Source organism: Tripterygium wilfordii, chromosome 11 (assembly GCF_013401445.1).
Source record: "Tripterygium wilfordii isolate XIE 37 chromosome 11, ASM1340144v1, whole genome shotgun sequence".
Classification (NCBI taxonomy): domain Eukaryota; kingdom Viridiplantae; phylum Streptophyta; class Magnoliopsida; order Celastrales; family Celastraceae; genus Tripterygium; species Tripterygium wilfordii.
This window is the reverse complement of record NC_052242.1, coordinates 5,828,277-5,849,348: the sequence shown is the minus strand read 5'-3', so window position 1 is coordinate 5,849,348 and position 21,072 is coordinate 5,828,277. Positions and strand designations below refer to the sequence as shown.

Sequence of the window (21,072 nt, the reverse complement as noted above, 5' to 3'; positions counted from 1 at the left end):
TTTATTTCAATATATTTTTTCAACAAGGAGCGTGATATGAACCTCATTTAAACCTAGACCTTGCAAGATTGGGAAAGGCGGGAAAGTAAGGAGAATATTACAGAGAAAACAAAGACGGAGAACACACGTTGAAGAGAACCTTCATTTCATATTTCATTATCAAGACTGTGTTTTACAAGCTAATAGAGGAGTACGTATAACAACTAAAGCACAGACTTAACTAACAGAGTTTAACCATTGTTAGCCAGCTCAGCTGAAACCTAAGCACTTAACGACACATTAATAGATTATCAATTAACAAAGCTTAATTGTAAAACACTAAAATAGGATACCAAAACAGGTTCCTATCAATACTCATCCCTTAAAAAAATGATATTGTCCACAAGGTGCAGTATACTTATCAAGAAATCTTCATGAATCTAATCAACACTTAGCAGACAGGCTTCAACAAAAAACTATAGATCAGAAGTGGAAAGTAGAATATTTTGTTGACAAACTATTCATGATCCTCCTCAAATGATGTATCTTTTGCTTCGGACTTCAATATGCATCTTGGCTACTGTACTTCCTTCTTGAATCTGTTCTTTTCTCCTGATATCCTTTTAACTCATCTGTCAGGATCGAATGGGAAATCATTGGCATGGATAGCAATGCTTACTAATGCGACTTGCCTTAGTCTTGACATGATTTCACCTTGACATTTAAATTGAACCAGTGCATAATTCTTCACCCCATCAGAGACAATTATATCACTAGTCTCTACGCCAAGGTCTTTATGTGATGTGGAAACAATTGAAGTTCTCAAGGATTTATCACCTTGTTCAGCCTTATAACCACTATAACCCTCATAAGTTGAGAAGGCTTGTGATTTCCTTTGCCTTGCATCAATAATAAGTTTTGGAATGGGATTGGTAGTGTTATCAACACCAAGGCTTAAGATTTGAGCTTCAAGATTCTTCTGCAAGTGCACAGCTTTTCTTGTGGTGCAGTAACATATATACATGTGCCAATGATTTTTGCCATAAGAGAAATGCTTTTTGGTATAGTCTTGGCCAAGCATCTCCTTCTTCGAAAAGATTCACATCCATGCAAAATCAAATTCTGACCAAGGCTCCTAGCAACAGAACAAGGCTCATAGACCTTGTAAGTGATGTATTGAGACAACCCTTATGCAGATTTCTCATAAGAATGTCCTACAGAAACAAAACCAAAGTGGCAGCAAGCTGTCAAAATGGCTAGAAATGTCACCTCATTTTCCCTCATGCCAACCTTACCGATTTCTTTAAAATGTTTTAGTGCATCATGTCCATGTCCATGCATCGCTAAGCCTCCTATCAAAGCATTCCATGTAAAAACATTCTTACCAGACATTTCTCTGATTGTTTTCTGTGCCAATTCTACGCAACCGCACTTCTCATACATGTCAATAATCACAGTCCCATTATGGCTATCCCATATGATGCCTCTGTGGTTGATGTACTTGTGTACCCATTTGCCATACTCCAGAGCCCCAAGGCTAACACAAGCACGAAGCACACTAGTAAGAATAACCTCGTCAGGCTCTAGACTTGAGGTTTGCCTGTTACAAAATAACTCGACGGACTCCTTGGGACGTTTGCTTTGCTCTAATCCACTAATAATGCTGGTCGAAGACACAATATCTCTCTCATGGAGTTCATAGAAAATCTGTTTGGCCATGCACAAACACTCACATTTGGCATACATATCCATCGAAGTATTGCTTGTCTCCAGGCCTACTTTATGCCCACCCTTAACGATCAATCCATGAATTGTCTTCCCCAAATCTAAGTATCCCTTTCTTCTACACGCCCTTAAAACACTGACTAAACTCGTGATATTTGGCTCCACTTCTCCACAGGCATCCTCAAATACAATGCTATGACCTCAAAAAACAACTCTGCCTTCACATACCTAGATACTACCAGACCAAGAAACCTTATATGTCACAAGCGTGTCATCAAACAATCTGCCAGCGCCTATGCATCCCCCACAAACACTGTAAAAATAGACAAGCGAGTTTTGCACATCACAAGTAAATCCCACTTTAACAACCACTCCGTGAACCTATCTACCCTCTCCAATACCCTTAAACTTAGCACAAGATTTCAAGACCACTGTAAAAATGTACATATCATGCCATAGCCCATCTCTTAGTATCCTTATGTAAACCAAAAATGCATTTTGCAGCCGATCATAATAAACCCATATAGGTAGTCGTTTTGATTGAGCCAATTTATTAAATAAGTGGTGGCTGTGATAATGAATTCTAGATTTTGTATGTAAAAATTTAAGATCAGCTATGACAAGAGAGCTATAAAATCTTGGATTAATACCTGGATCCCAACATTGATAGAATAGAACACTTTCTTTGAACTGTGTCTGGTGTTTTCGAGTTACTGATGTGAAAAATTTGCAAGCGCACAAATCGCACAAGTAATAAAATGATAAGTAAATTATCGTTCTCACGAGTATGTATTGACAATCAAAATTAATGTCAAACAAGCAAAAACTATGTAAATTGGGGTAAGGATTTGTGATAGGTTTTGTTTTTATCTAAACTAAATGAAAGATCAAATTAGCAATTAAGAAATCACAAGTTCAAACACAAAAGTAATCAAAGATGGGGAGCACTAGGGTATTTAATTTCACCTCACCTATCCAATTCAACTCCTTTGTTCCCTTAATCCCTAATTCCTCTCTCAATAATGACAATCGGTCTCGCTAACCTATCCAATGCTCTATGTCTAGTCACATCAAAAGTATTTTTGTCTCTAATCCTTGTTATATCTAACAATCGAATTCAAAAGACAAATGCCCATTAAGATTTGTGGATTAATCGTGTAGCGATTGCATAGGTCATGCCCCTATATTCTTATGGTTCATGCAACTTATGATGTCTATGGTAAGAGACAAATCTTTGATATCTCCTTCCGATCTCAATCAATGCAACAAATCAATTAGATGGCGATCAAGCATCCAAAAGCATTAAGCACACCCATAGACAATCAATAAGAGAGAGAAATCAAGAAATAAGGAAACCAAGTTTATTGAATCTTCGAGGCTTGGTTACATTGAGGCCCTAGTAAAGAAATCTAGCCACTCATGGAGTCAAGATACATCATCAAGCAATGGAAATCAACCATAAAAACCAAGATAAATAAGGAGAGAGAAAACTCCCTTGTGAACCCTCTTATTCTCCAAGCTTCAATGGTGGCCTCCAAGCTCCCCCTCTTTTCCTAGAAGTCCTAGAATGGCGTGGAATCCAAACCCTAAAAATATATCTATTTATACCCGCTAAACCCATATGTCATTTATAATAAGTATTGGTATCGTTTTGAGTCGGACCCACATGAGTTTAGGGCGTTTTCGGTAATCAAGAATTGATGCACATAATGGATTTCACTTGATATTTGGCTTCAAAGTGACAATAACAAAGACCATGTAGTCCTCTAAGAACAATAAGAATCAAAAAGCAAATACAATGAGCATTTATTCTAACTTCATTCTTATACATTTTCTTCCTTTTCTTTTCAAAGGTGACTTGTGCAATGTTCAACCTCCTTAGGCTTTCTAAATTACCCATGTAACGACCAATGACTCTCAATCTAGTTGGCTTAGGGCACTAGGTGTTAAGACACCCCAAAGGATCTAATTACTAGAGTCAAAAAGGCTACGAGGTTAAACTAGTCACCAAGGTACTCTAACATTCATTTTCTACCTTTTTACGCAAAACTCATTGTTTGCTAGGCAAGAGGCCCTGGTTACTCAGTAGAAAACTTATGAAAGAAACCATTTATTCGTAGACATAATAATAATTTTTCTTTTCTATATATTCTTTTCTTCTTTTCATTGCTCAAGTAGTGCTACTTAGAATCAAATTGATCTTAAACAACCACAATTGGTCAAACTCAAGTCATATTTCATACTCCACAAACAAGTGTTCCATATTCACAAAAACACAATGGACAAAATAATTTTCAAGATAGGAAAACTCAATTGGGAAGAATGTTCATAGCAAGATCCATCAATGCTTCAAAGATCACAAAATTCATCCAAATACACTCAAGAATGACATGGAATATGTGAAATTTTTTTTACCATGTCAAAAATTTGAAGTCAAAATTTTTATTTCAAGCAAAAACTGGAAAAACCTAAATTTCCACACCCACACTTAAAATATGCAATGTCCCCAATGCATGGAATAGGTGAAAATAGAAATAAAGAGATAGAGATAGAACAATAAAACCTGGGTTGCCTCCCATAAAGACTTGGTTTAAAGTTTTCAGCCTGACTTCCCTTTGTGAATTCAACCGGGATCCTTAAGGGTTGTGGTGTATACTCCTCTTGATGGCTTCTTGAGATTGATATTTGATTGCTTAGGTGCCATGCAAAGAGCACAAGCCTTCATCACCATCGTTTCCTTAGGAAAAATATTTTTCTTCATTTTCTTGGTCTTCCTCTTCCTCTTTTTCTTCCTCTTCTTTTTCTTCTCCTTAGGCTCTTCAACTTAAGACTTTTGAACTTTAATTTCAGCTTGGGAGGCCGATTTAGGAACTTCATGCTTAACTTTGGAATCTTGGCCTAGGAAAACTTCCACCAGAATATATTGAGCTTCCTTAAAAAGAGTATCGGGGATGACCATGTCAATATGCTCAACTTGGAGACATTATTGAGAAATCTCTTCTTGCCTTCTAGTTCTAAACACTTTAAAAGTGATTTGGTCACCTCCCGCACCCCTCAAAGTAAGCTTCCCTTTCTCTACATCAATCAAGGCTCTCCCGATGCTCAAGAATGGCCTTCCCAAGATTATGGGAGTAGTAGGATTGACCTCCATATCCAAGACAAGAAAATCAACCGGGAACATGAGTTCACCCACCTTTACTAACACATCAGCCACTATGCCAAGAATGTACTTTATAGATCTATTTGCCACTTGCAAAGACACCATGATTGGACTAATCTCCTTCATCCCAATTTGCTTAACAACCGACAATGGCATCAAATTTATGCTAGCTCCAAGATCACACAAAGATCTCTCAATCAAGGTGTTTCCAATGGTGCACGGAATTGTGAAACTTCCCGGATCATCTTGCTTAATTGTGAGCTTTCTTGGATAAGATCTCCTTTATGAACTTGGCATAGTTAGGAATTTGCTCTAAAGCTTCGACAAAGGGGATGTTCACTTAAAGCATTTTAAATACATCCAAGAACTTAAAGAATTGATCATCCCTTTTCTTGTTGCTCTTTAAACTTTGAGGAAATGGAATTGCAGGCACATAACCCTTGACTGGAGGTGCTGGAAGTGAACTATCGGGCCATTCTAGCTCCACAACATACCGCGTCTGCACATTTTCCTCATTTTTGAACTTTTCATCATGTACTGCAGTTGACCGATCAATCGAGATGGGGTCCGATCGATCAGATTTTGCCTCTATTGAAGTTTCATCAAAGGTGTCCGATCGATCGGGAACCCCCTCTGATCGATCGAAAATAGCCCCTGGATAGTTTTCCACAATTTTTCTGCATTCTGCTCCTCCTGTAAAATTTTCGCCTTTTTGGCATCTAGATCAGAAGCATTTTTAACCACCTTACCAGTTCGAAGAGTGATTACCATGCATTGCTCCTTCTCCTTCCCTTTTAGATTCAACTCTGATTGGTGTGGCAATGTACCTCTTTCTCTATATGACAAAGTGTTAGCTATTTGCCTCATTTGTACCTCAAGATTCTGGATGGAAGCTCCATAGTTTTGCATCAAATTTGCTTGAGCTTGTAGAATGGTATCGGATTTGCTCATGTATTGCTCCGTCCTTGTCATAAATTGGGAGGTATAAGTTGTAAGTGTATCTAGGCCTCCAGCAAGCTTTGAGAATATCTCATCAATATCTCTCTTATTCTCTTGGGGTTGCCCTAGATGTTGAGGATTTTGCACATTTTGTGTATTGCTCCAAGAGAAGTTGGGGTGATTCCTAAATTCTAGATTGTAGAAGTTAGAATAACGAACATTTCAGGGTTGATTGAAGTTGCCTCCACCAATGACATTCACTTGCTCACTAGAGTTAGAAGAAGAAGCAATAAGACACTCCCCCGTAGGATGGCGTCCACAACAATAATCACAAGAAATATAGGAAGGTGTTCTTTACCTAGCATGTACCCTTGGAGCTTGATTGATAGACAATGCATCAATCTTCTTTGCCATAATAGCCAAGGTAGACGTAACTTCATCATCTCTATAACTTCCCCCTTGCTTAGGATTCCCCCTCACCGAGGACCAAGTGTTAGTGATTTTAGCCACTTTTTCATGTAATTCTCTAGCCTCATCTTGATTCTTCGTCATGAATGAACCTCCCGCAGTCGCATCAATAGTCTCCTTAGTATGCATGCTCAACCCATTATAGAAAGCTTGATACACCACTGACCGGACCTCTATTTTGAGGTCCTAATACTATCTAATTAGGAGGTTCTAGTGCTTATAGTAATTCATTTGTGTTTAAATAAAGTAATTTTACCCTTATACATGTTTCCCGTTGGTTCTGCAGGAAATCGGGCTTAAATGACTGAATTGGGCAAGTTGGAGCACTTTTTGGGCACTTTTTGCTGTGAGGTGTCGGGACTTAGATTATGAAGATATTCTTGAAGACTACAAGCTCCAACGGTACACTAATCTATGGCCGAGATTGAATTGTTTTGAATTATGAATGGATTAGATTACAACAAGACTTGAAGGGTTAAGATGATCATTTAAAGGTGAATCCAATGGTTGTGCATAAGACAACATTCTTGCTTGCAATTTTTGACTTAAAAGAAGATCTTACTTGATTTTTGGAGTCAAAGATGGCTGCAAGTTGCTACACATTTAAAAGGAAATTGTTGGAGATACCAATGCCAAGATTTGGTGCAAGTTTGATCAAATGGTCAAAGATGACAAAATTGTTGGAGATACCAAGGTCAAGATTTGGTGCAAGTTTAATCAAATGGTCAAAGATGGCTGCAAGTGCACATGACAACTCAAATCTTGCAAAGCTAGACTTGGAAAATAATGCAAGTGCAACGACTACATATTGCAAGGTTGAGATTTAATGATCTATTCATTCAATGGTCAAGATTTGCACATGTAATTGAAGGTCGAGATTTGAAGATGGAAAAAGATCCAATGGTGGAAATCACAAGAGCTTGGAATCAGACCTTGTTCTCACAAAGTTGGAGGCATGAAGCGTCCGGACACCCGTCCGGACACCTACGGCGAATCTGCAATTTTCTGCACCAAAATTTCAAGGGCATTTGGGGTAAATCATGTATGTAACCAATGGGAAACGATTTTATAAGGGTAGTTAGGTATTTTCGATTGTAAAAAGAGAAGAAAACCCTAAGATTTGGTTGGCTTCCGGATTTATTCATTCACTTCTCCAACATGAAGCCACCATAGGAGTAGTGTAGATCTAGTTTCTCTCTCTAAGTTTTCTTTGTTGTTTTTGGTGCTTTCTCTTGATTTTGTATAAACTCTAATTTAGATGACAATAGATTGGATGTTTATTGCAACAATCATGAGTGGGTAGTTCTCTTCTCTAGTTTCTAATCCCGAAAGGTGGATGCAAGGTTTCGATTACTCAAGGTATGCTCAAAGGGTCGTAGTTTCGATCCTTCTCTTTTAATTTCGTGATAGTTGTGTGATTGGATATATGAGAATGACATATTTGATTGTATTCTTGGATTGTCTAGTCTAGGGATTGCATCTAATGTGTTAGATTGAGAATTGTTAAACTCATTGCATGATTTCCTTAATTAATTGAGTTTTCCATTGCATAGCTATTAATTATGTGTATTGATGATGGGGTTTTGGGTTAATTTAGGAATGTGCATGGGAGAGTTATGGTTAATTGATCTTTGAGTGTGAAACTAGGGTGTTAGCCAAGCCGAGCCCCAAGGGGGAACATTAATCCATAATATTAGGTGCTTATCCCTTTGCGTTCATCGTAGATTAAGAGACCCGATGGCCTACATGTATGAATTGAAGTCTTATATCCCAATTCTCTTTGCATATGCATGATTGATAGTATCACACAATGCATTGTGTATGGTTGTGTGTGTTTGCAATGATACCTTGAGTATGAGAACCGAGTAGCCACCGGGACGGATTAGAGACTAGGTTTTTAATTAATTGTTTTAAATCCAATTTGTGCTTACTTTGATTACAAAATCGCTCATGCCACCGAGTCATTCGGCCCATTTCTTTTACTTGCTTTTATTTGATATTCATTGTGTTTATTAGTGTTAGCTAGTCATTTGCATATCATTCACTTCAAATTTGCATTGCTTCCTCGTGGATCGATACCGGACTCACCGGTTTATTACTTGACGATACCCTACACTTGGGGTAAGTACACACACACTTTGGTGTCGGTCAAGTTTTTGGCGCCGTTGCCGGGGAAGCGAGTGTCAAAGACGGAGTTGGGTGGCTTGTAGATGCTAGTTTTATGCTATTAAACGCCATCAAATAAGGAAGGAGCACGGTCACGCTTCAAGGGTAACTTCGTTCCTTCATTTTCCTTGCTTTCTAGAGTAGTTGATTTAGTATAGTTGCTGAAAAAAAAAAAAAAAAAAAATTTTGTGAGGAGAACTTGGCGGATGGGGCTAACTTAGATACCTGTGGGCGATGGATGCCACCTTGTTTGCTGCTTGGTAGTGATACGTTGTTTAAGAGAGCTTTGTGCATTTTTATTTTTTTCACTACTTGCTACATCTTGGTGTGTTATTGTTCCTAAGGTTGATTGTTGCTCTATTCCTATCCTTGCTCTTGTTCTTGCTTAATATTGTTCTTGGTTGTTCATTAATTGAAAAAAAATAATAATAATAAATAAAAAAAAAAAAATCTTGTGTTACTTGACGTGGTTGATTGCTACTTTTGTGTGTTACTTGCTATTGTTCCTTGCCATCATGTCTCAACCTAGAGATAATGTTAGTGGGCATGGGTCTAATAGAGATGGGATAGGTGGTGATATAAATGTGAGTGATGCGGGGAGTGTACGTGGGGGTGATATGAATCTTGATGCATTGCGTCGTCTTTTGCAACATGTGAATATTGATGAGTTGATGAATCCGGTGCAAGGGCAAGATGTCCAAATTGGCAATGCCCAAAATTTGCAAAATGTTCAAGTTGAGCATGCTTTGCAAAATGCACCTCAACCATTTCAACAAGACAATGCGGCACAATTTGCCCCACAAAATGTCTACCCACCTATGTATTATCAAATGCCACAAGTGCCACAATATGCTCCCTTCGGACAAAATTTACATGCACCTCCTCCTTTTGACTACATTCATGCACATGAGTACCAACCTTTTAGGCAAGCACAATCTTCACACCAATGTATAGCTCCACCATCTTACCAACCATGCACCCCACCCCAAGAGAGATCACTTGAGGATACGCTTCAAATATTCATGGAAGCTCAATTGGAGGTTAATCAAAGGAGATTTGAATTTCGTGAGCAAACCAATAGAGCCTTGGAAGATTTAAGAAGCCAATTGACAAAGATCACTCAAACATTAGAATTTCAATTCGAAACTTCAAGTGAGGGGTTGGATGTGCAAGAACAAGAACAACCCATCATTACCTCAAGGAGTGGGATAGTAATTGACAATACCATGACTCCTAAGGTAAGTGAGGATGAGAAATTAGTGGAAGAAGTGGGTGGTGAGGTGAAAAATGTTATAGTTGGAGATAGATCATGTCGAGACAAGGACAATGCTCAAGTTGAAAAGGTTGAGGAAAAGAGCGAAGATAAGAGAAATGAAGAGAAAGAGGAAAATAAAGTGAGAAAAAAGGGGAACAAGTTAGACCTTGGGAGGGAAATTGAGTACGTCCCTAAGCTTTATATTCACTCTCATGTTGAGGACAAATTAAAGTTGACACTTGCACATGATTCAATTGAGGTTGTACTAGCATTGGTTGAGAAAGGTAGTAAACTTTTGATTGAGAGAGATGCTATGAAAGGAGTTTTGAAATCCTTAACTATTTACGGTGTGGGATTTTTGTCCTCTCTTTTAGGAGCTTTAGAGCCTTCCCCACTCAAAATTGAATCATACCAAGTGCATCCTCAAAAACCAAAAAAAATACCTTTACCAAGTGGATTTAAAAAGTCCTCTAAATGCTACTTTGCACAGAAATTTTTTACAGAAATTAAAAAAGTATGGCGTCCCAAATCCCAATTACAATTTTTTCCATGTGAGTTTCGGGAAAAAGGGACCGAATCATGCGTGGTCCGTCATGTTCCTCAACATGGGAGTAGTGATTATGAGGATGTTCTTGGGATCTCAAGGATCCCAATTCTCCCATGTGTCATGGTTAGACTCCACCCTTGTACCATAGTATGGTTGTGATTAGTTTTGATTTGATTTCAATTTTGGTGTGTTTTTGTATGTTCACAATGCATCTCACAATTTGTTCTTGCCTTGTTTTTTTTATTCTTGACATTGGGGACAATGTCTCATTTAAGTTGGGGGGTGAGTGAATTGTGAATTCATTGTGAAACTTGCTTTATTTTGGTGTGCTTTTGTGAATATCAAAAATTTGAAAAAAAAAAAAAAATAAAAAATTTCTTGTTGTGTCATGCTTGGATAGTGTGGTTGGTATTAACTTTTTCAGGTTATGCTTCGTTTCTCATGATTCCGATCACTTTTGAAGAGTATGGTATGATTTCCTACCCTCTATCCTATTGTGTTGTGCTTTGTTGTTCATACATGCTAGATGGACTTTAGGAAGGGAATGGTAGATGCTTTTGGGGATTCACTACCAATTTGAACGCTAATTTCTTATTCTTGTTCAAATATGCAAGTGTAGAGTAGGTTTCTTGATTTCTTTTGTGAAGTCGAAGCATGTGATTGAGTAGGATGACTATGATCAATCTTTCTTGGGATGATTGGGACCTAGTTTGATATCAAAATTGTGCAGTTGAGCAGACATCTTGGCATTGAAGCATTTGTATGACTGCGTTTTTGGATCCTTTTGTCTGAAAAATTACCTTTTTACCCTTCTCATTCCTTTGAGCCATTCTTCATTGATATACATTGGGTTTTGGGTGATTCTTTTCATTGATATTCATTTGACATCTTAGCGCGTGTTCTTCAATAGCTTTGTAAACATTACATTTGATTACTGAGAAGTGTGATTTTTGTATTTTGCCACTTGCTTGTGAACTTAGGATTGAAAGATTCACTAGGTTGAGAGATTTGAGCTTAGCCTATTCATTTGTGAGTGATTATAAGCCCTAAATTTCTTTAAGCCTTTTTAGTTCACTTACAAGCCTTGTGTGAACCACTTCCTTAAATACTTCCCACCTTTGGTTGCAAGGTTGAGTATGAGCTTGAAAAAGATAAGTCGGTAGTGATATTACCCTTTCTTATGTTGAAAAAAAAATTAAGGGTTGTTGTATAAATGTTGTTTATTCTACAAAAAAAAAAAAAAAAAAAAAAAAAAGGGGAAAAAGAAAAAAAAAATAATGTATGCAATAAAGAATCCTTTGTGTGTAAAGAAGGAGAAGTCTTTGAAATTGTGGTACAATGGAAGGGGTGACAAAATGAGAATTTAGCTCACATGTTTGAACTTAACCTTGCAACTTGTCACCTAGTTCCAAATTCTTCCTACCTTGTCCCTTAGCCACATTGCAAACCATTTAACCTTTTGATGAATTTGATTCAAGGTAAGCAAGCGAGTTGGCGGATGCATTAATTGCTCTTGTAGGTGATTTCTTTCTCAAAGCTATGCCCATCCAAATTATCTTTTATAAACACATACATTTAATCCAATTGTGTAAGTCATTTACTTAGCACAATGTTTTTATATTTTTGTGTACATTTGGGATTGAGGATTTATGAACACCAAAAGGTTCCGTAACAAGGTTTTACTTGTGTGAATGTGTTGAGTTGTCTTGCTTGATTGCACATATATTTTACATATTATAAAATGTTCTTAGTCATCTTTGAGGGGATTGAGATTGGTTGTCTAAAGATTTTGCATGTTTTCGACTAGCGGGGGAATTGGGGGATTAGCTCTATTTCTTGCATGTGAGAACTTAAGAATAATTTATGGTGCTTTCAAAGTAATAGTGGATCCCTTGGTAAGTGTTTGTGGGTATCGCTCTGATAAGCCCTCACGAGACTACAACTCGTCCACTAGGGTGACCTAGGGGTTTAAAGGCTTGTTGCATGCGCTAAATGCAACCGTGATGCCTACGTCAGTGAGTTAGGATTTTATTTTTAGAAGTGTTTGCATTGCTAGGGACTAGCAACGTCTAAGTTGGGGGGTGTGACCGGACCTCTATTTTGAGGTCCTAATACTATCTAATTAGGAGGTTCTAGTGCTTATAGTAATTCATTTGTGTTTAAATAAAGTAATTTTACCCTTATACATGTTTCCCGTTGGTTCTGCAGGAAATCGGGCTTAAATGACTGAATTGGGCAAGTTGGAGCACTTTTTGGGCACTTTTTGCTGTGAGGTGTCGGGACTTAGATTATGAAGATATTCTTGAAGACTACAAGCTCCAACGGTACACTAATCTATGGCCGAGATTGAATTGTTTTGAATTATGAATGGATTAGATTACAACAAGACTTGAAGGGTTAAGATGATCATTTAAAGGTGAATCCAATGGTTGTGCATAAGACAACATTCTTGCTTGCAATTTTTGACTTAAAAGAAGATCTTACTTGATTTTTGGAGTCAAAGATGGCTGCAAGTTGCTACACATTTAAAAGGAAATTGTTGGAGATACCAATGCCAAGATTTGGTGCAAGTTTGATCAAATGGTCAAAGATGACAAAATTGTTGGAGATACCAAGGTCAAGATTTGGTGCAAGTTTAATCAAATGGTCAAAGATGGCTGCAAGTGCACATGACAACTCAAATCTTGCAAAGCTAGACTTGGAAAATAATGCAAGTGCAACGACTACATATTGCAAGGTTGAGATTTAATGATCTATTCATTCAATGGTCAAGATTTGCACATGTAATTGAAGGTCGAGATTTGAAGATGGAAAAAGATCCAATGGTGGAAATCACAAGAGCTTGGAATCAGACCTTGTTCTCACAAAGTTGGAGGCATGAAGCGTCCGGACACCCGTCCGGACACCTACGGCGAATCTGCAATTTTCTGCACCAAAATTTCAAGGGCATTTGGGGTAAATCATGTATGTAACCAATGGGAAACGATTTTATAAGGGTAGTTAGGTATTTTCGATTGTAAAAAGAGAAGAAAACCCTAAGATTTGGTTGGCTTCCGGATTTATTCATTCACTTCTCCAACATGAAGCCACCATAGGAGTAGTGTAGATCTAGTTTCTCTCTCTAAGTTTTCTTTGTTGTTTTTGGTGCTTTCTCTTGATTTTGTATAAACTCTAATTTAGATGACAATAGATTGGATGTTTATTGCAACAATCATGAGTGGGTAGTTCTCTTCTCTAGTTTCTAATCCCGAAAGGTGGATGCAAGGTTTCGATTACTCAAGGTATGCTCAAAGGGTCGTAGTTTCGATCCTTCTCTTTTAATTTCGTGATAGTTGTGTGATTGGATATATGAGAATGACATATTTGATTGTATTCTTGGATTGTCTAGTCTAGGGATTGCATCTAATGTGTTAGATTGAGAATTGTTAAACTCATTGCATGATTTCCTTAATTAATTGAGTTTTCCATTGCATAGCTATTAATTATGTGTATTGATGATGGGGTTTTGGGTTAATTTAGGAATGTGCATGGGAGAGTTATGGTTAATTGATCTTTGAGTGTGAAACTAGGGTGTTAGCCAAGCCGAGCCCCAAGGGGGAACATTAATCCATAATATTAGGTGCTTATCCCTTTGCGTTCATCGTAGATTAAGAGACCCGATGGCCTACATGTATGAATTGAAGTCTTATATCCCAATTCTCTTTGCATATGCATGATTGATAGTATCACACAATGCATTGTGTATGGTTGTGTGTGTTTGCAATGATACCTTGAGTATGAGAACCGAGTAGCCACCGGGACGGATTAGAGACTAGGTTTTTAATTAATTGTTTTAAATCCAATTTGTGCTTACTTTGATTACAAAATCGCTCATGCCACCGAGTCATTCGGCCCATTTCTTTTACTTGCTTTTATTTGATATTCATTGTGTTTATTAGTGTTAGCTAGTCATTTGCATATCATTCACTTCAAATTTGCATTGCTTCCTCGTGGATCGATACCGGACTCACCGGTTTATTACTTGACGATACCCTACACTTGGGGTAAGTACACACACACTTTGGTGTCGGTCAACCACCCATTCCAAAAGGCCTTTAAAGCGCTCTCAAGCCTCATAGAATGATTCAAGATCCTTTTGGGCAAAGGACATGATATCCACCCTAATTTGCATCGCCCTTGGCTGGAGGAAAGAATTTCGTCAAGAATTGCTCCGCCATCTTATCCCAAGTGGTTATAGAATTGGAAGGCAAGGACATCAACCATCTCTTAGCCTTGTCCCTCAAAGAAAATGGGAATAACCTCAACAAGATAGCATCCTTTGAAGCTCCGTTAATTCCAGAAGTAGTGCACACATATAAGAAAGAGCGAAGATGAACATTGGGCTCTTCATTAGGAAGACCATAGAAAGACAATGAGTTAGAGATAATGTTGATGATAGCCAGTTTCATCTCAAAATTAGTAGTATTGATAGGAGGATAGCGGATGCTTGAGGGAGATGTATCCCAAGTAGGCCTAGCACAGTCCTCAAGAGAGCAAGGATCATATTGCCTAGGAGGATTTTCAACCTCTTCACCACCGTTTCTTCCATTAGCACCTCCACCATCACCATTGCCTTCATTCACATTTAAACCCCGACCGCGCTCACCAATATTCCTCCTTGCTTGATTGTCTCCCATGCCTTCCACTAGATTATTATGTTGCTCCCTTAAGATTGTGAACTATCCTCTTAATCTCCGAACTTAGATGAGCTAAATCAAAGCTAAGAGCATGTCATCCCAAGCTCATACAAGAGAAAGAATTTTTGAAATAAAAATAAAGACCAATTAGCACAATTGAAAACCTAATTTGACACAAAAACAATTGCCTCAATCCCCGACAACGGCGCCAAAAAGTTGATATGAAATATTTGTAAGCTCACAAATCGCACAAGTAATAAAATGATGAGTAAATTATCGTTCCCACGAGGATGTATTGACAATCAAAATTAATACAAACAAGCAACAACTATGTCAATTGGGGAAAGGATTTGTGATAGGTTTTGTTTTTATCCAAAATAAATGAAAGATCAAATTAGCAATTAAGAAATCACAAGTCCAAGCACAAAAGTAATCAAAGATGGGGAGCACTAGGGTACTTAATTTCACCTCACCTATCCAATACAACTCTCTTGGTCCTTTAATCCCTAATTCCACTCTCAATAATGACAATCAGTCTCCCTAACATGTCTAATGCTTTATGTCTAGTCATATCGAAAGTATCTCTATCTCTAATCCCTGTTATATCTAACAATCAGATTCAAAAGACAAAGATCCATTAAGATTTGTGGATTAACCATATAGCGATTGCATAGGTCATGCCCCTATATTGCTATGGTTCATGCAACCTATTATGTCTATTGTAAGAGGCAAATCCTAGATATTTTCTTTCGATCTCAATCTTGACAACAAATCAATTAGATGGTGATCAAGCATCTAAAAGCATTAAACACACCCATAGACAATCAATAAGAGAGAGAAATCAAGAAATAAGGAAACCAAGTTTATTGAATCTTCAAGGTTTGGTTACATTAAGACCCTAGTAAAGAAATCTAGCTACTTATGGAGTCAAGATACATCATCAAGCAATGGAAATCAACCATAAAAACCAAGATAAAAGAGGAGAGAGAAAACCTCCTTGTGAACCTTTTTCTTCTCCAAGCTTCAATGATGGCCTCCAAGCTCTCCCTCTTTTCCCAAAAGACCTAGAATGTCATGGAATCCTAAAACCCTAAAAATCTACCTATTTATACCCCCTAAACCCATATGTCATTTATGATAAGCGTTGGTGTCATTTTGAGTAGGACACAGATGAGTTTAAGGCGTTTTTGGAAAGTTGAAAACTCTGAAATGGCGATTTGGGTTTGGTCCGATCAATAGGAGTTGAGGTCCGATCGATCGGAATTGCTTGCTGTTAAAACTGAGAAATGCCTGGCTGATTGATCGGGGACCAAGTCTGATCGATTGATTTTCCCCTTTGCCATTTTCTACAATTTCTTCAATCTTCGATCCAATTTGACTCCTTTTTATTTGATATGCTCCTAGGCACCTGTAATGTGCAAATATACATTTCTTCGGCAGCATCAATCTCAAATTGACTCTAAACGATACAAGATTGGATGTAAAGGATGTATAATTATATTTATATAATTAGCATATCAATTACTTCTCGAACTTCTAAGTTTATTGCAAACACGTGAGATACCGTTTTGTTCAAAACCTCCTCAATGGTAGCCCCTATATGCTTCCTAATTTGTAATCGATGAGGCTGAACTCCCTTATCAATCAAAATAACAAAGATTTATACGAAAATGCCATCGGAATCAATAGAGAGAACTTTCTTTAGTGGGGTATCTTCTTATTTTTTCTTCCCATGTTTATCGCTTGACTCACTCATATGGAAGCCATCTAATTTAGCTCATTCGTCCTCGTCAAATTCCTTGACTGATGACACCGTCCTAATCCTTTGAAGATCATCAATCTCCTCCACATCAACAACCTCTTCAAACTCCAACTCTTCATTTTCGTCAATAGAAACTCTTTTTGAGAAACAACTAGTTGAGGCAGTTCATCAAACACCTTGTGTGTACTTGATTTTATAGATTTTTTCTTAATCATTTTGCACCAATTATCGCACTCGTTCGTTTGTCATCGAATCATTTGTCCCACACGATCGTGATCTACCTGCCTGGCCAAATCACATCTTAATATATCAAAACTAGTAGCCAATTTAGAATCAATAAGAGAATCAATTGTTGTTGACAAGGTCGCAAACTTGCCATGAACAAAGGTATGAAAATTATTAATAACTGCAAAGATTTTTTACATTTTTTCTCCAAGATTAAAGATGCGATTTTCAAGATGAGCTTCATGGATGGATGATTGATTATCCATAGCAGCAGGTTGTTTGTGATGTTGTCAATTTGCATATGAAGGGAATCTTAGGCTCTAATACCAATTTGTTTTGGGGGACTCAAAGCTGAATTGAGGTATGATGTTAAGTTACTGAAATCTCAGACTATACATAATTCCATAGCTATCGCCATTCACGTAGATTCGAAGTTAAATCAATTACGTTTGACTATTCCAAAAAGTTTTTCTGGATATAAAACTGTCAGTGCTCCTATTGTTGTTAAAATTTAGAATTTCCTACTAGGAAAGTACATACCTCCTGCAAAATTACCAACTAAATGAATATCACCTGAGGAATATCAGGATAGGAGGTCTAAGAGGCTATGTTTTTACTATGATGAGAAATTTGTCAAAGGACATAAGTGTGCACGCAAACAACTGTTATTACTCGAAGTTAATTTTTAGGATGAAAAAGAAATTTTCCATAAAGTGGAAATTGAGGAAGAACAAATTAATGAATGCCAACTTATGGAGTTGAGTACTAGTGCTTTTTATGGAATTGCTTATGTGCCTAATATGAAAACTATGAAGATGCAAGGAGTAGTTAAGCAACAAACTGTTATAGTATTAGTGGATTCATGCAGTACACAATTTCATAAACTCTAAACTACTCAAGCATTTACGTGGTTATTTGGAAGATATTAATGAATTTGAGGTAATGATAGCTTTAGGAGGGTGTGATTTGGTTTTAGGAGTTCCATGGTTATCCACAGTCAGTCCAATCCTGTGGGTTTCCAATTATTGACGATGGAGTTTTCTTAGGGTGGCAAGAATTAAAAACTGAAAAGTGTGAATCATAACAAGCCTTTTGTTCGGGAAATTTCTTTCCATCAAATGGATAAGTCTTTAGAACATACCAGTCTAGGCATGCTATTGCATTCTCAAGAAGTAGAGGTCTATGAAGGAAGCGATTCAGTTTTGACTAGATCACGGGAGTTGGAATTGCATGAGTTGTTGAATGACTTTGAATATGTTTTCCAAACTCCTTCATCCTTACCTCTTGAAAGAACTTGTGACTGTAGAATAACCTTACTTCTAGGTTCAAAACCATCTAGTATTAGGCCCTATCATTATGGGCCAATACAAAAGACTGAAATAGAGAAGGTTGTTCAGGAATTGTCGAGTGCAGGGTTCATTAGGGCTAGTCATAGTCCCTTTTCTTCTCCAGTGTTGTTAGTCAAAAAGAAGGAGGGCACATGGAGGATGTGTATGGATTAAAGGGAGTTAAACCAATTTACTGTGAAGAACAAATACCCTATACACTTGATCGATGATTTATTGGATGAGCTCCATGCATCACAATATTTTTCCAAGTTGGATCTAAGATCTGGATACCATCAGATCATAATGCACACTGATGACATTGAGAAAACAACATTAAAACTCATGAAGGGCATTCCTTGATGGATGACAATTTAAGCCACTATTAAGAAAATCAGTTTTGGTTTTCTTAGATGATATACTAGTGTATAGCTCTGGATGGAAGAAACATTTGGCAGACTTGAAGCAAACATTCTTGATTTTACAACACCACCTTTTGTTAGTGAAGGAACAAAAGTGCTCTTTTGGTCAATATCAAGTGGAATACTTGGGAAACATTGTTTCTAGAAATGGAGTAGCAGCAAATCCTTCTAAGGTTAAAGCTATCATGGAATGGCCTTTACCTAAGAATGTGAGGGATTTAAGAGGGTTCCTAGGTGTAACTGGATATTATAGAAAATTTGTACCAGGATATGGCCAAATCTGTCAACCTTTGTACCAGTAACAAAGAAGGATGGATTTGTGTGGCATGATAAAGCTACTACAACTTTTCAAAAACTCAAAAGTAGTTATGTCCTCACAAGTGTTAGCACTTCTAAACTTCACTCTTCCTTTTGTAATAGAGTGTAATGCTTCTAGAATGCGGGTGGGAGCTGTCTTGTAGCAGAAGGGAAAGCCGATTCCTTTTACTAGCAAGTTTTTTGGTCCAAGGAACCAAACACTATCCACATATGAGAAGGAACTGATTGCCATAGTGTCAGCTGTTAAGAAGTGGCAAAATTATCTCCAGGCCAAGCATTTTATTATCAAGACAGATCATTGCAGTTTAAAATATTTTTTGCAGCAGAAGGCCAACACTTCTCTGTAGCAGAAATCGGTGGCAAGACTTTTAGGTTTCGATTATGAAATCCAATATAGGAAGGGAGTAGAAAATGTAGTTGCTAATGCCTTGTCTAGAGCTAGTAGTGCTGAGGAGTTGCCAATTCATGAGGGTAAAGTAGTCAGTGAAGTTAGTGTAATTTCATATTCCTATTTTGGCTAGTTAGATGAGCTAAGGAGAGAACTTGAACAAGATGAATGGATTTTAGCTAAGATTCAAGAAGTGAAACAGCTGGAGGCTAGTGGAACAACATCCAAATACCATTGTGACAATGGGTTCTTGAAGTATAAGTCAAGAATAGTGCTCAGTTCTACTGAACTTCATAATTGCAAAGGGAAACATGTTAAAATTCTCTCGTTTTGAAAAACCTAGGGTTTTGAGAAAGAGATGGTGTAGTATCTATATTGGGTACTAGTTCAAGGGGGAGTGTAGGGGTCAAAGTCAACCTCAACAAATTATATGGGTCATGTTCAACCCAAACAACATAAAAGCCCAACAGAGGCTAGGGCCCCGAAGCCCAACAACATAAAAGCCCAACAGAGGCTAGGGCCCCGAAGCCTAACAACGTCAAGCAGACCAAAACTCACAGTCCAAAAAGGACTTGGTCTTATCAAGGCAATACGAAGCCGATGTAAATAAGGCCGAACCAATAACTAAGGGACGAAGCCGAAAATAAGGCAGTTCCTCGTTAAATGGTAACAGCAGAAACTGCTGCAAACTACTACAAACTCCTCCAAACTGCCGTAAACTCCTCCAAACTGCTATGAACTTCTCTAACTGCCACAACTGCTGGTAATTGCTCAAGAAAAGCATAAAAGGAGTTCAAGGAGTTCATTAGGAGAGGGAAAAAAGGGGGACTTGGGATTCGGATTCGGATTTCTTACTCGCACTGTATTCATAAGTGATAAATAAAATACCATATCATTCTGTACCGTGGATCTAGGCTCAAAGTCGAACCACGTAAAATCTCTCTGTTTTGTCATATATTTGCCCACTCATTCTCCACAATTCGATTGTTGATAATTTACATCAACAATTTGGCGCGCCAGATAGGGGGCAATTGTTTTATCACAATGGCAAACTCAGAAGATTCACGAGATGATGCTATAAGCGAGAAGATGAAAGCTTTGATTCAACGCTTCGACGAACATGAAAGAAGGGTCCAACAGTTGGAGCAAGAAAACTTGACTGTTCGAAGAGAAAATCAAAAGCTACTTGATCTTATGAATCAACCTTCAAGTTCACACGTAACCACAACCGTCCCTGCAAGTACTGTCCCAAGTACTTCTGTTCGACTCAATGATGGACAAACAACGCAAATTCCCAACGCAAGTATTCCCTTGCCAGGATTTGTGCATCAGACAGAATCATCATTGGCATCAACATCAACTCAGTTTCTGAGGCCAACGGCACAATCCATGGCACCACTGTTTCCTATACCAACGTCATCTTCGGCTATCCCAACAATTGGTGCGTGGTCAAACATAACTACAACATTGCCAGAAATTGCAACGCAGCGAAGTGTCGACAAAAGACTAGAAGAAATGGAGTCAGCCTTCTTCAGGATACCAGGCATGCCACCACCTATAAAGAAAAATCATACTTTCCTCGAATCTCCATTTGTTCGTGCCATTGCCATGGAAGAGCTCCCAAAGAAATTCATCATACCACATATTAAACCTTATGATGGTATCACTGATCCAGAAGATCATGTGGATCAGTATAGTCAATGATTGACTCTGGTAT

General features: G+C 37.8%; 1 protein-coding gene and 1 pseudogene across 1 annotated transcript; one reads left to right on the top strand and one right to left on the bottom strand.

Moving 5' to 3' along the window:
* Positions 1-1,167: 1,167 nt before the first annotated feature.
* LOC120008730 lies at positions 1,168-4,990 on the bottom strand (annotated as a pseudogene).
* Positions 4,991-18,053: 13,063 nt separating this feature from the next.
* LOC120008729 lies at positions 18,054-19,689 on the top strand. The gene is made up of 4 exons (XM_038859108.1): positions 18,054-18,393; positions 18,641-18,947; positions 19,365-19,443; positions 19,489-19,689. The coding sequence occupies exons 1-4, from the start codon at positions 18,054-18,056 to the stop codon at positions 19,687-19,689; spliced, it is 927 nt and encodes a 308-aa protein (XP_038715036.1).
* Positions 19,690-21,072: the final 1,383 nt, after the last annotated feature.

Bases quoted from the DNA above. Each gene is read 5' to 3' on its own strand.
- LOC120008729 (XM_038859108.1), top strand. From the start codon at position 18,054: ATGCTATTGCATTCTCAAGAAGTAGAGGTCTATGAAGGAAGCGATTCA. The intron at 18,948-19,364 runs GTAACAAAGAAG...AATCCAATATAG, and splicing joins ATCTGTCAACCTTTGTACCA to GAAGGGAGTAGAAAATGTAG. The intron at 19,444-19,488 runs GTAGTCAGTGAA...TATTTTGGCTAG, and splicing joins TGCCAATTCATGAGGGTAAA to TTAGATGAGCTAAGGAGAGA.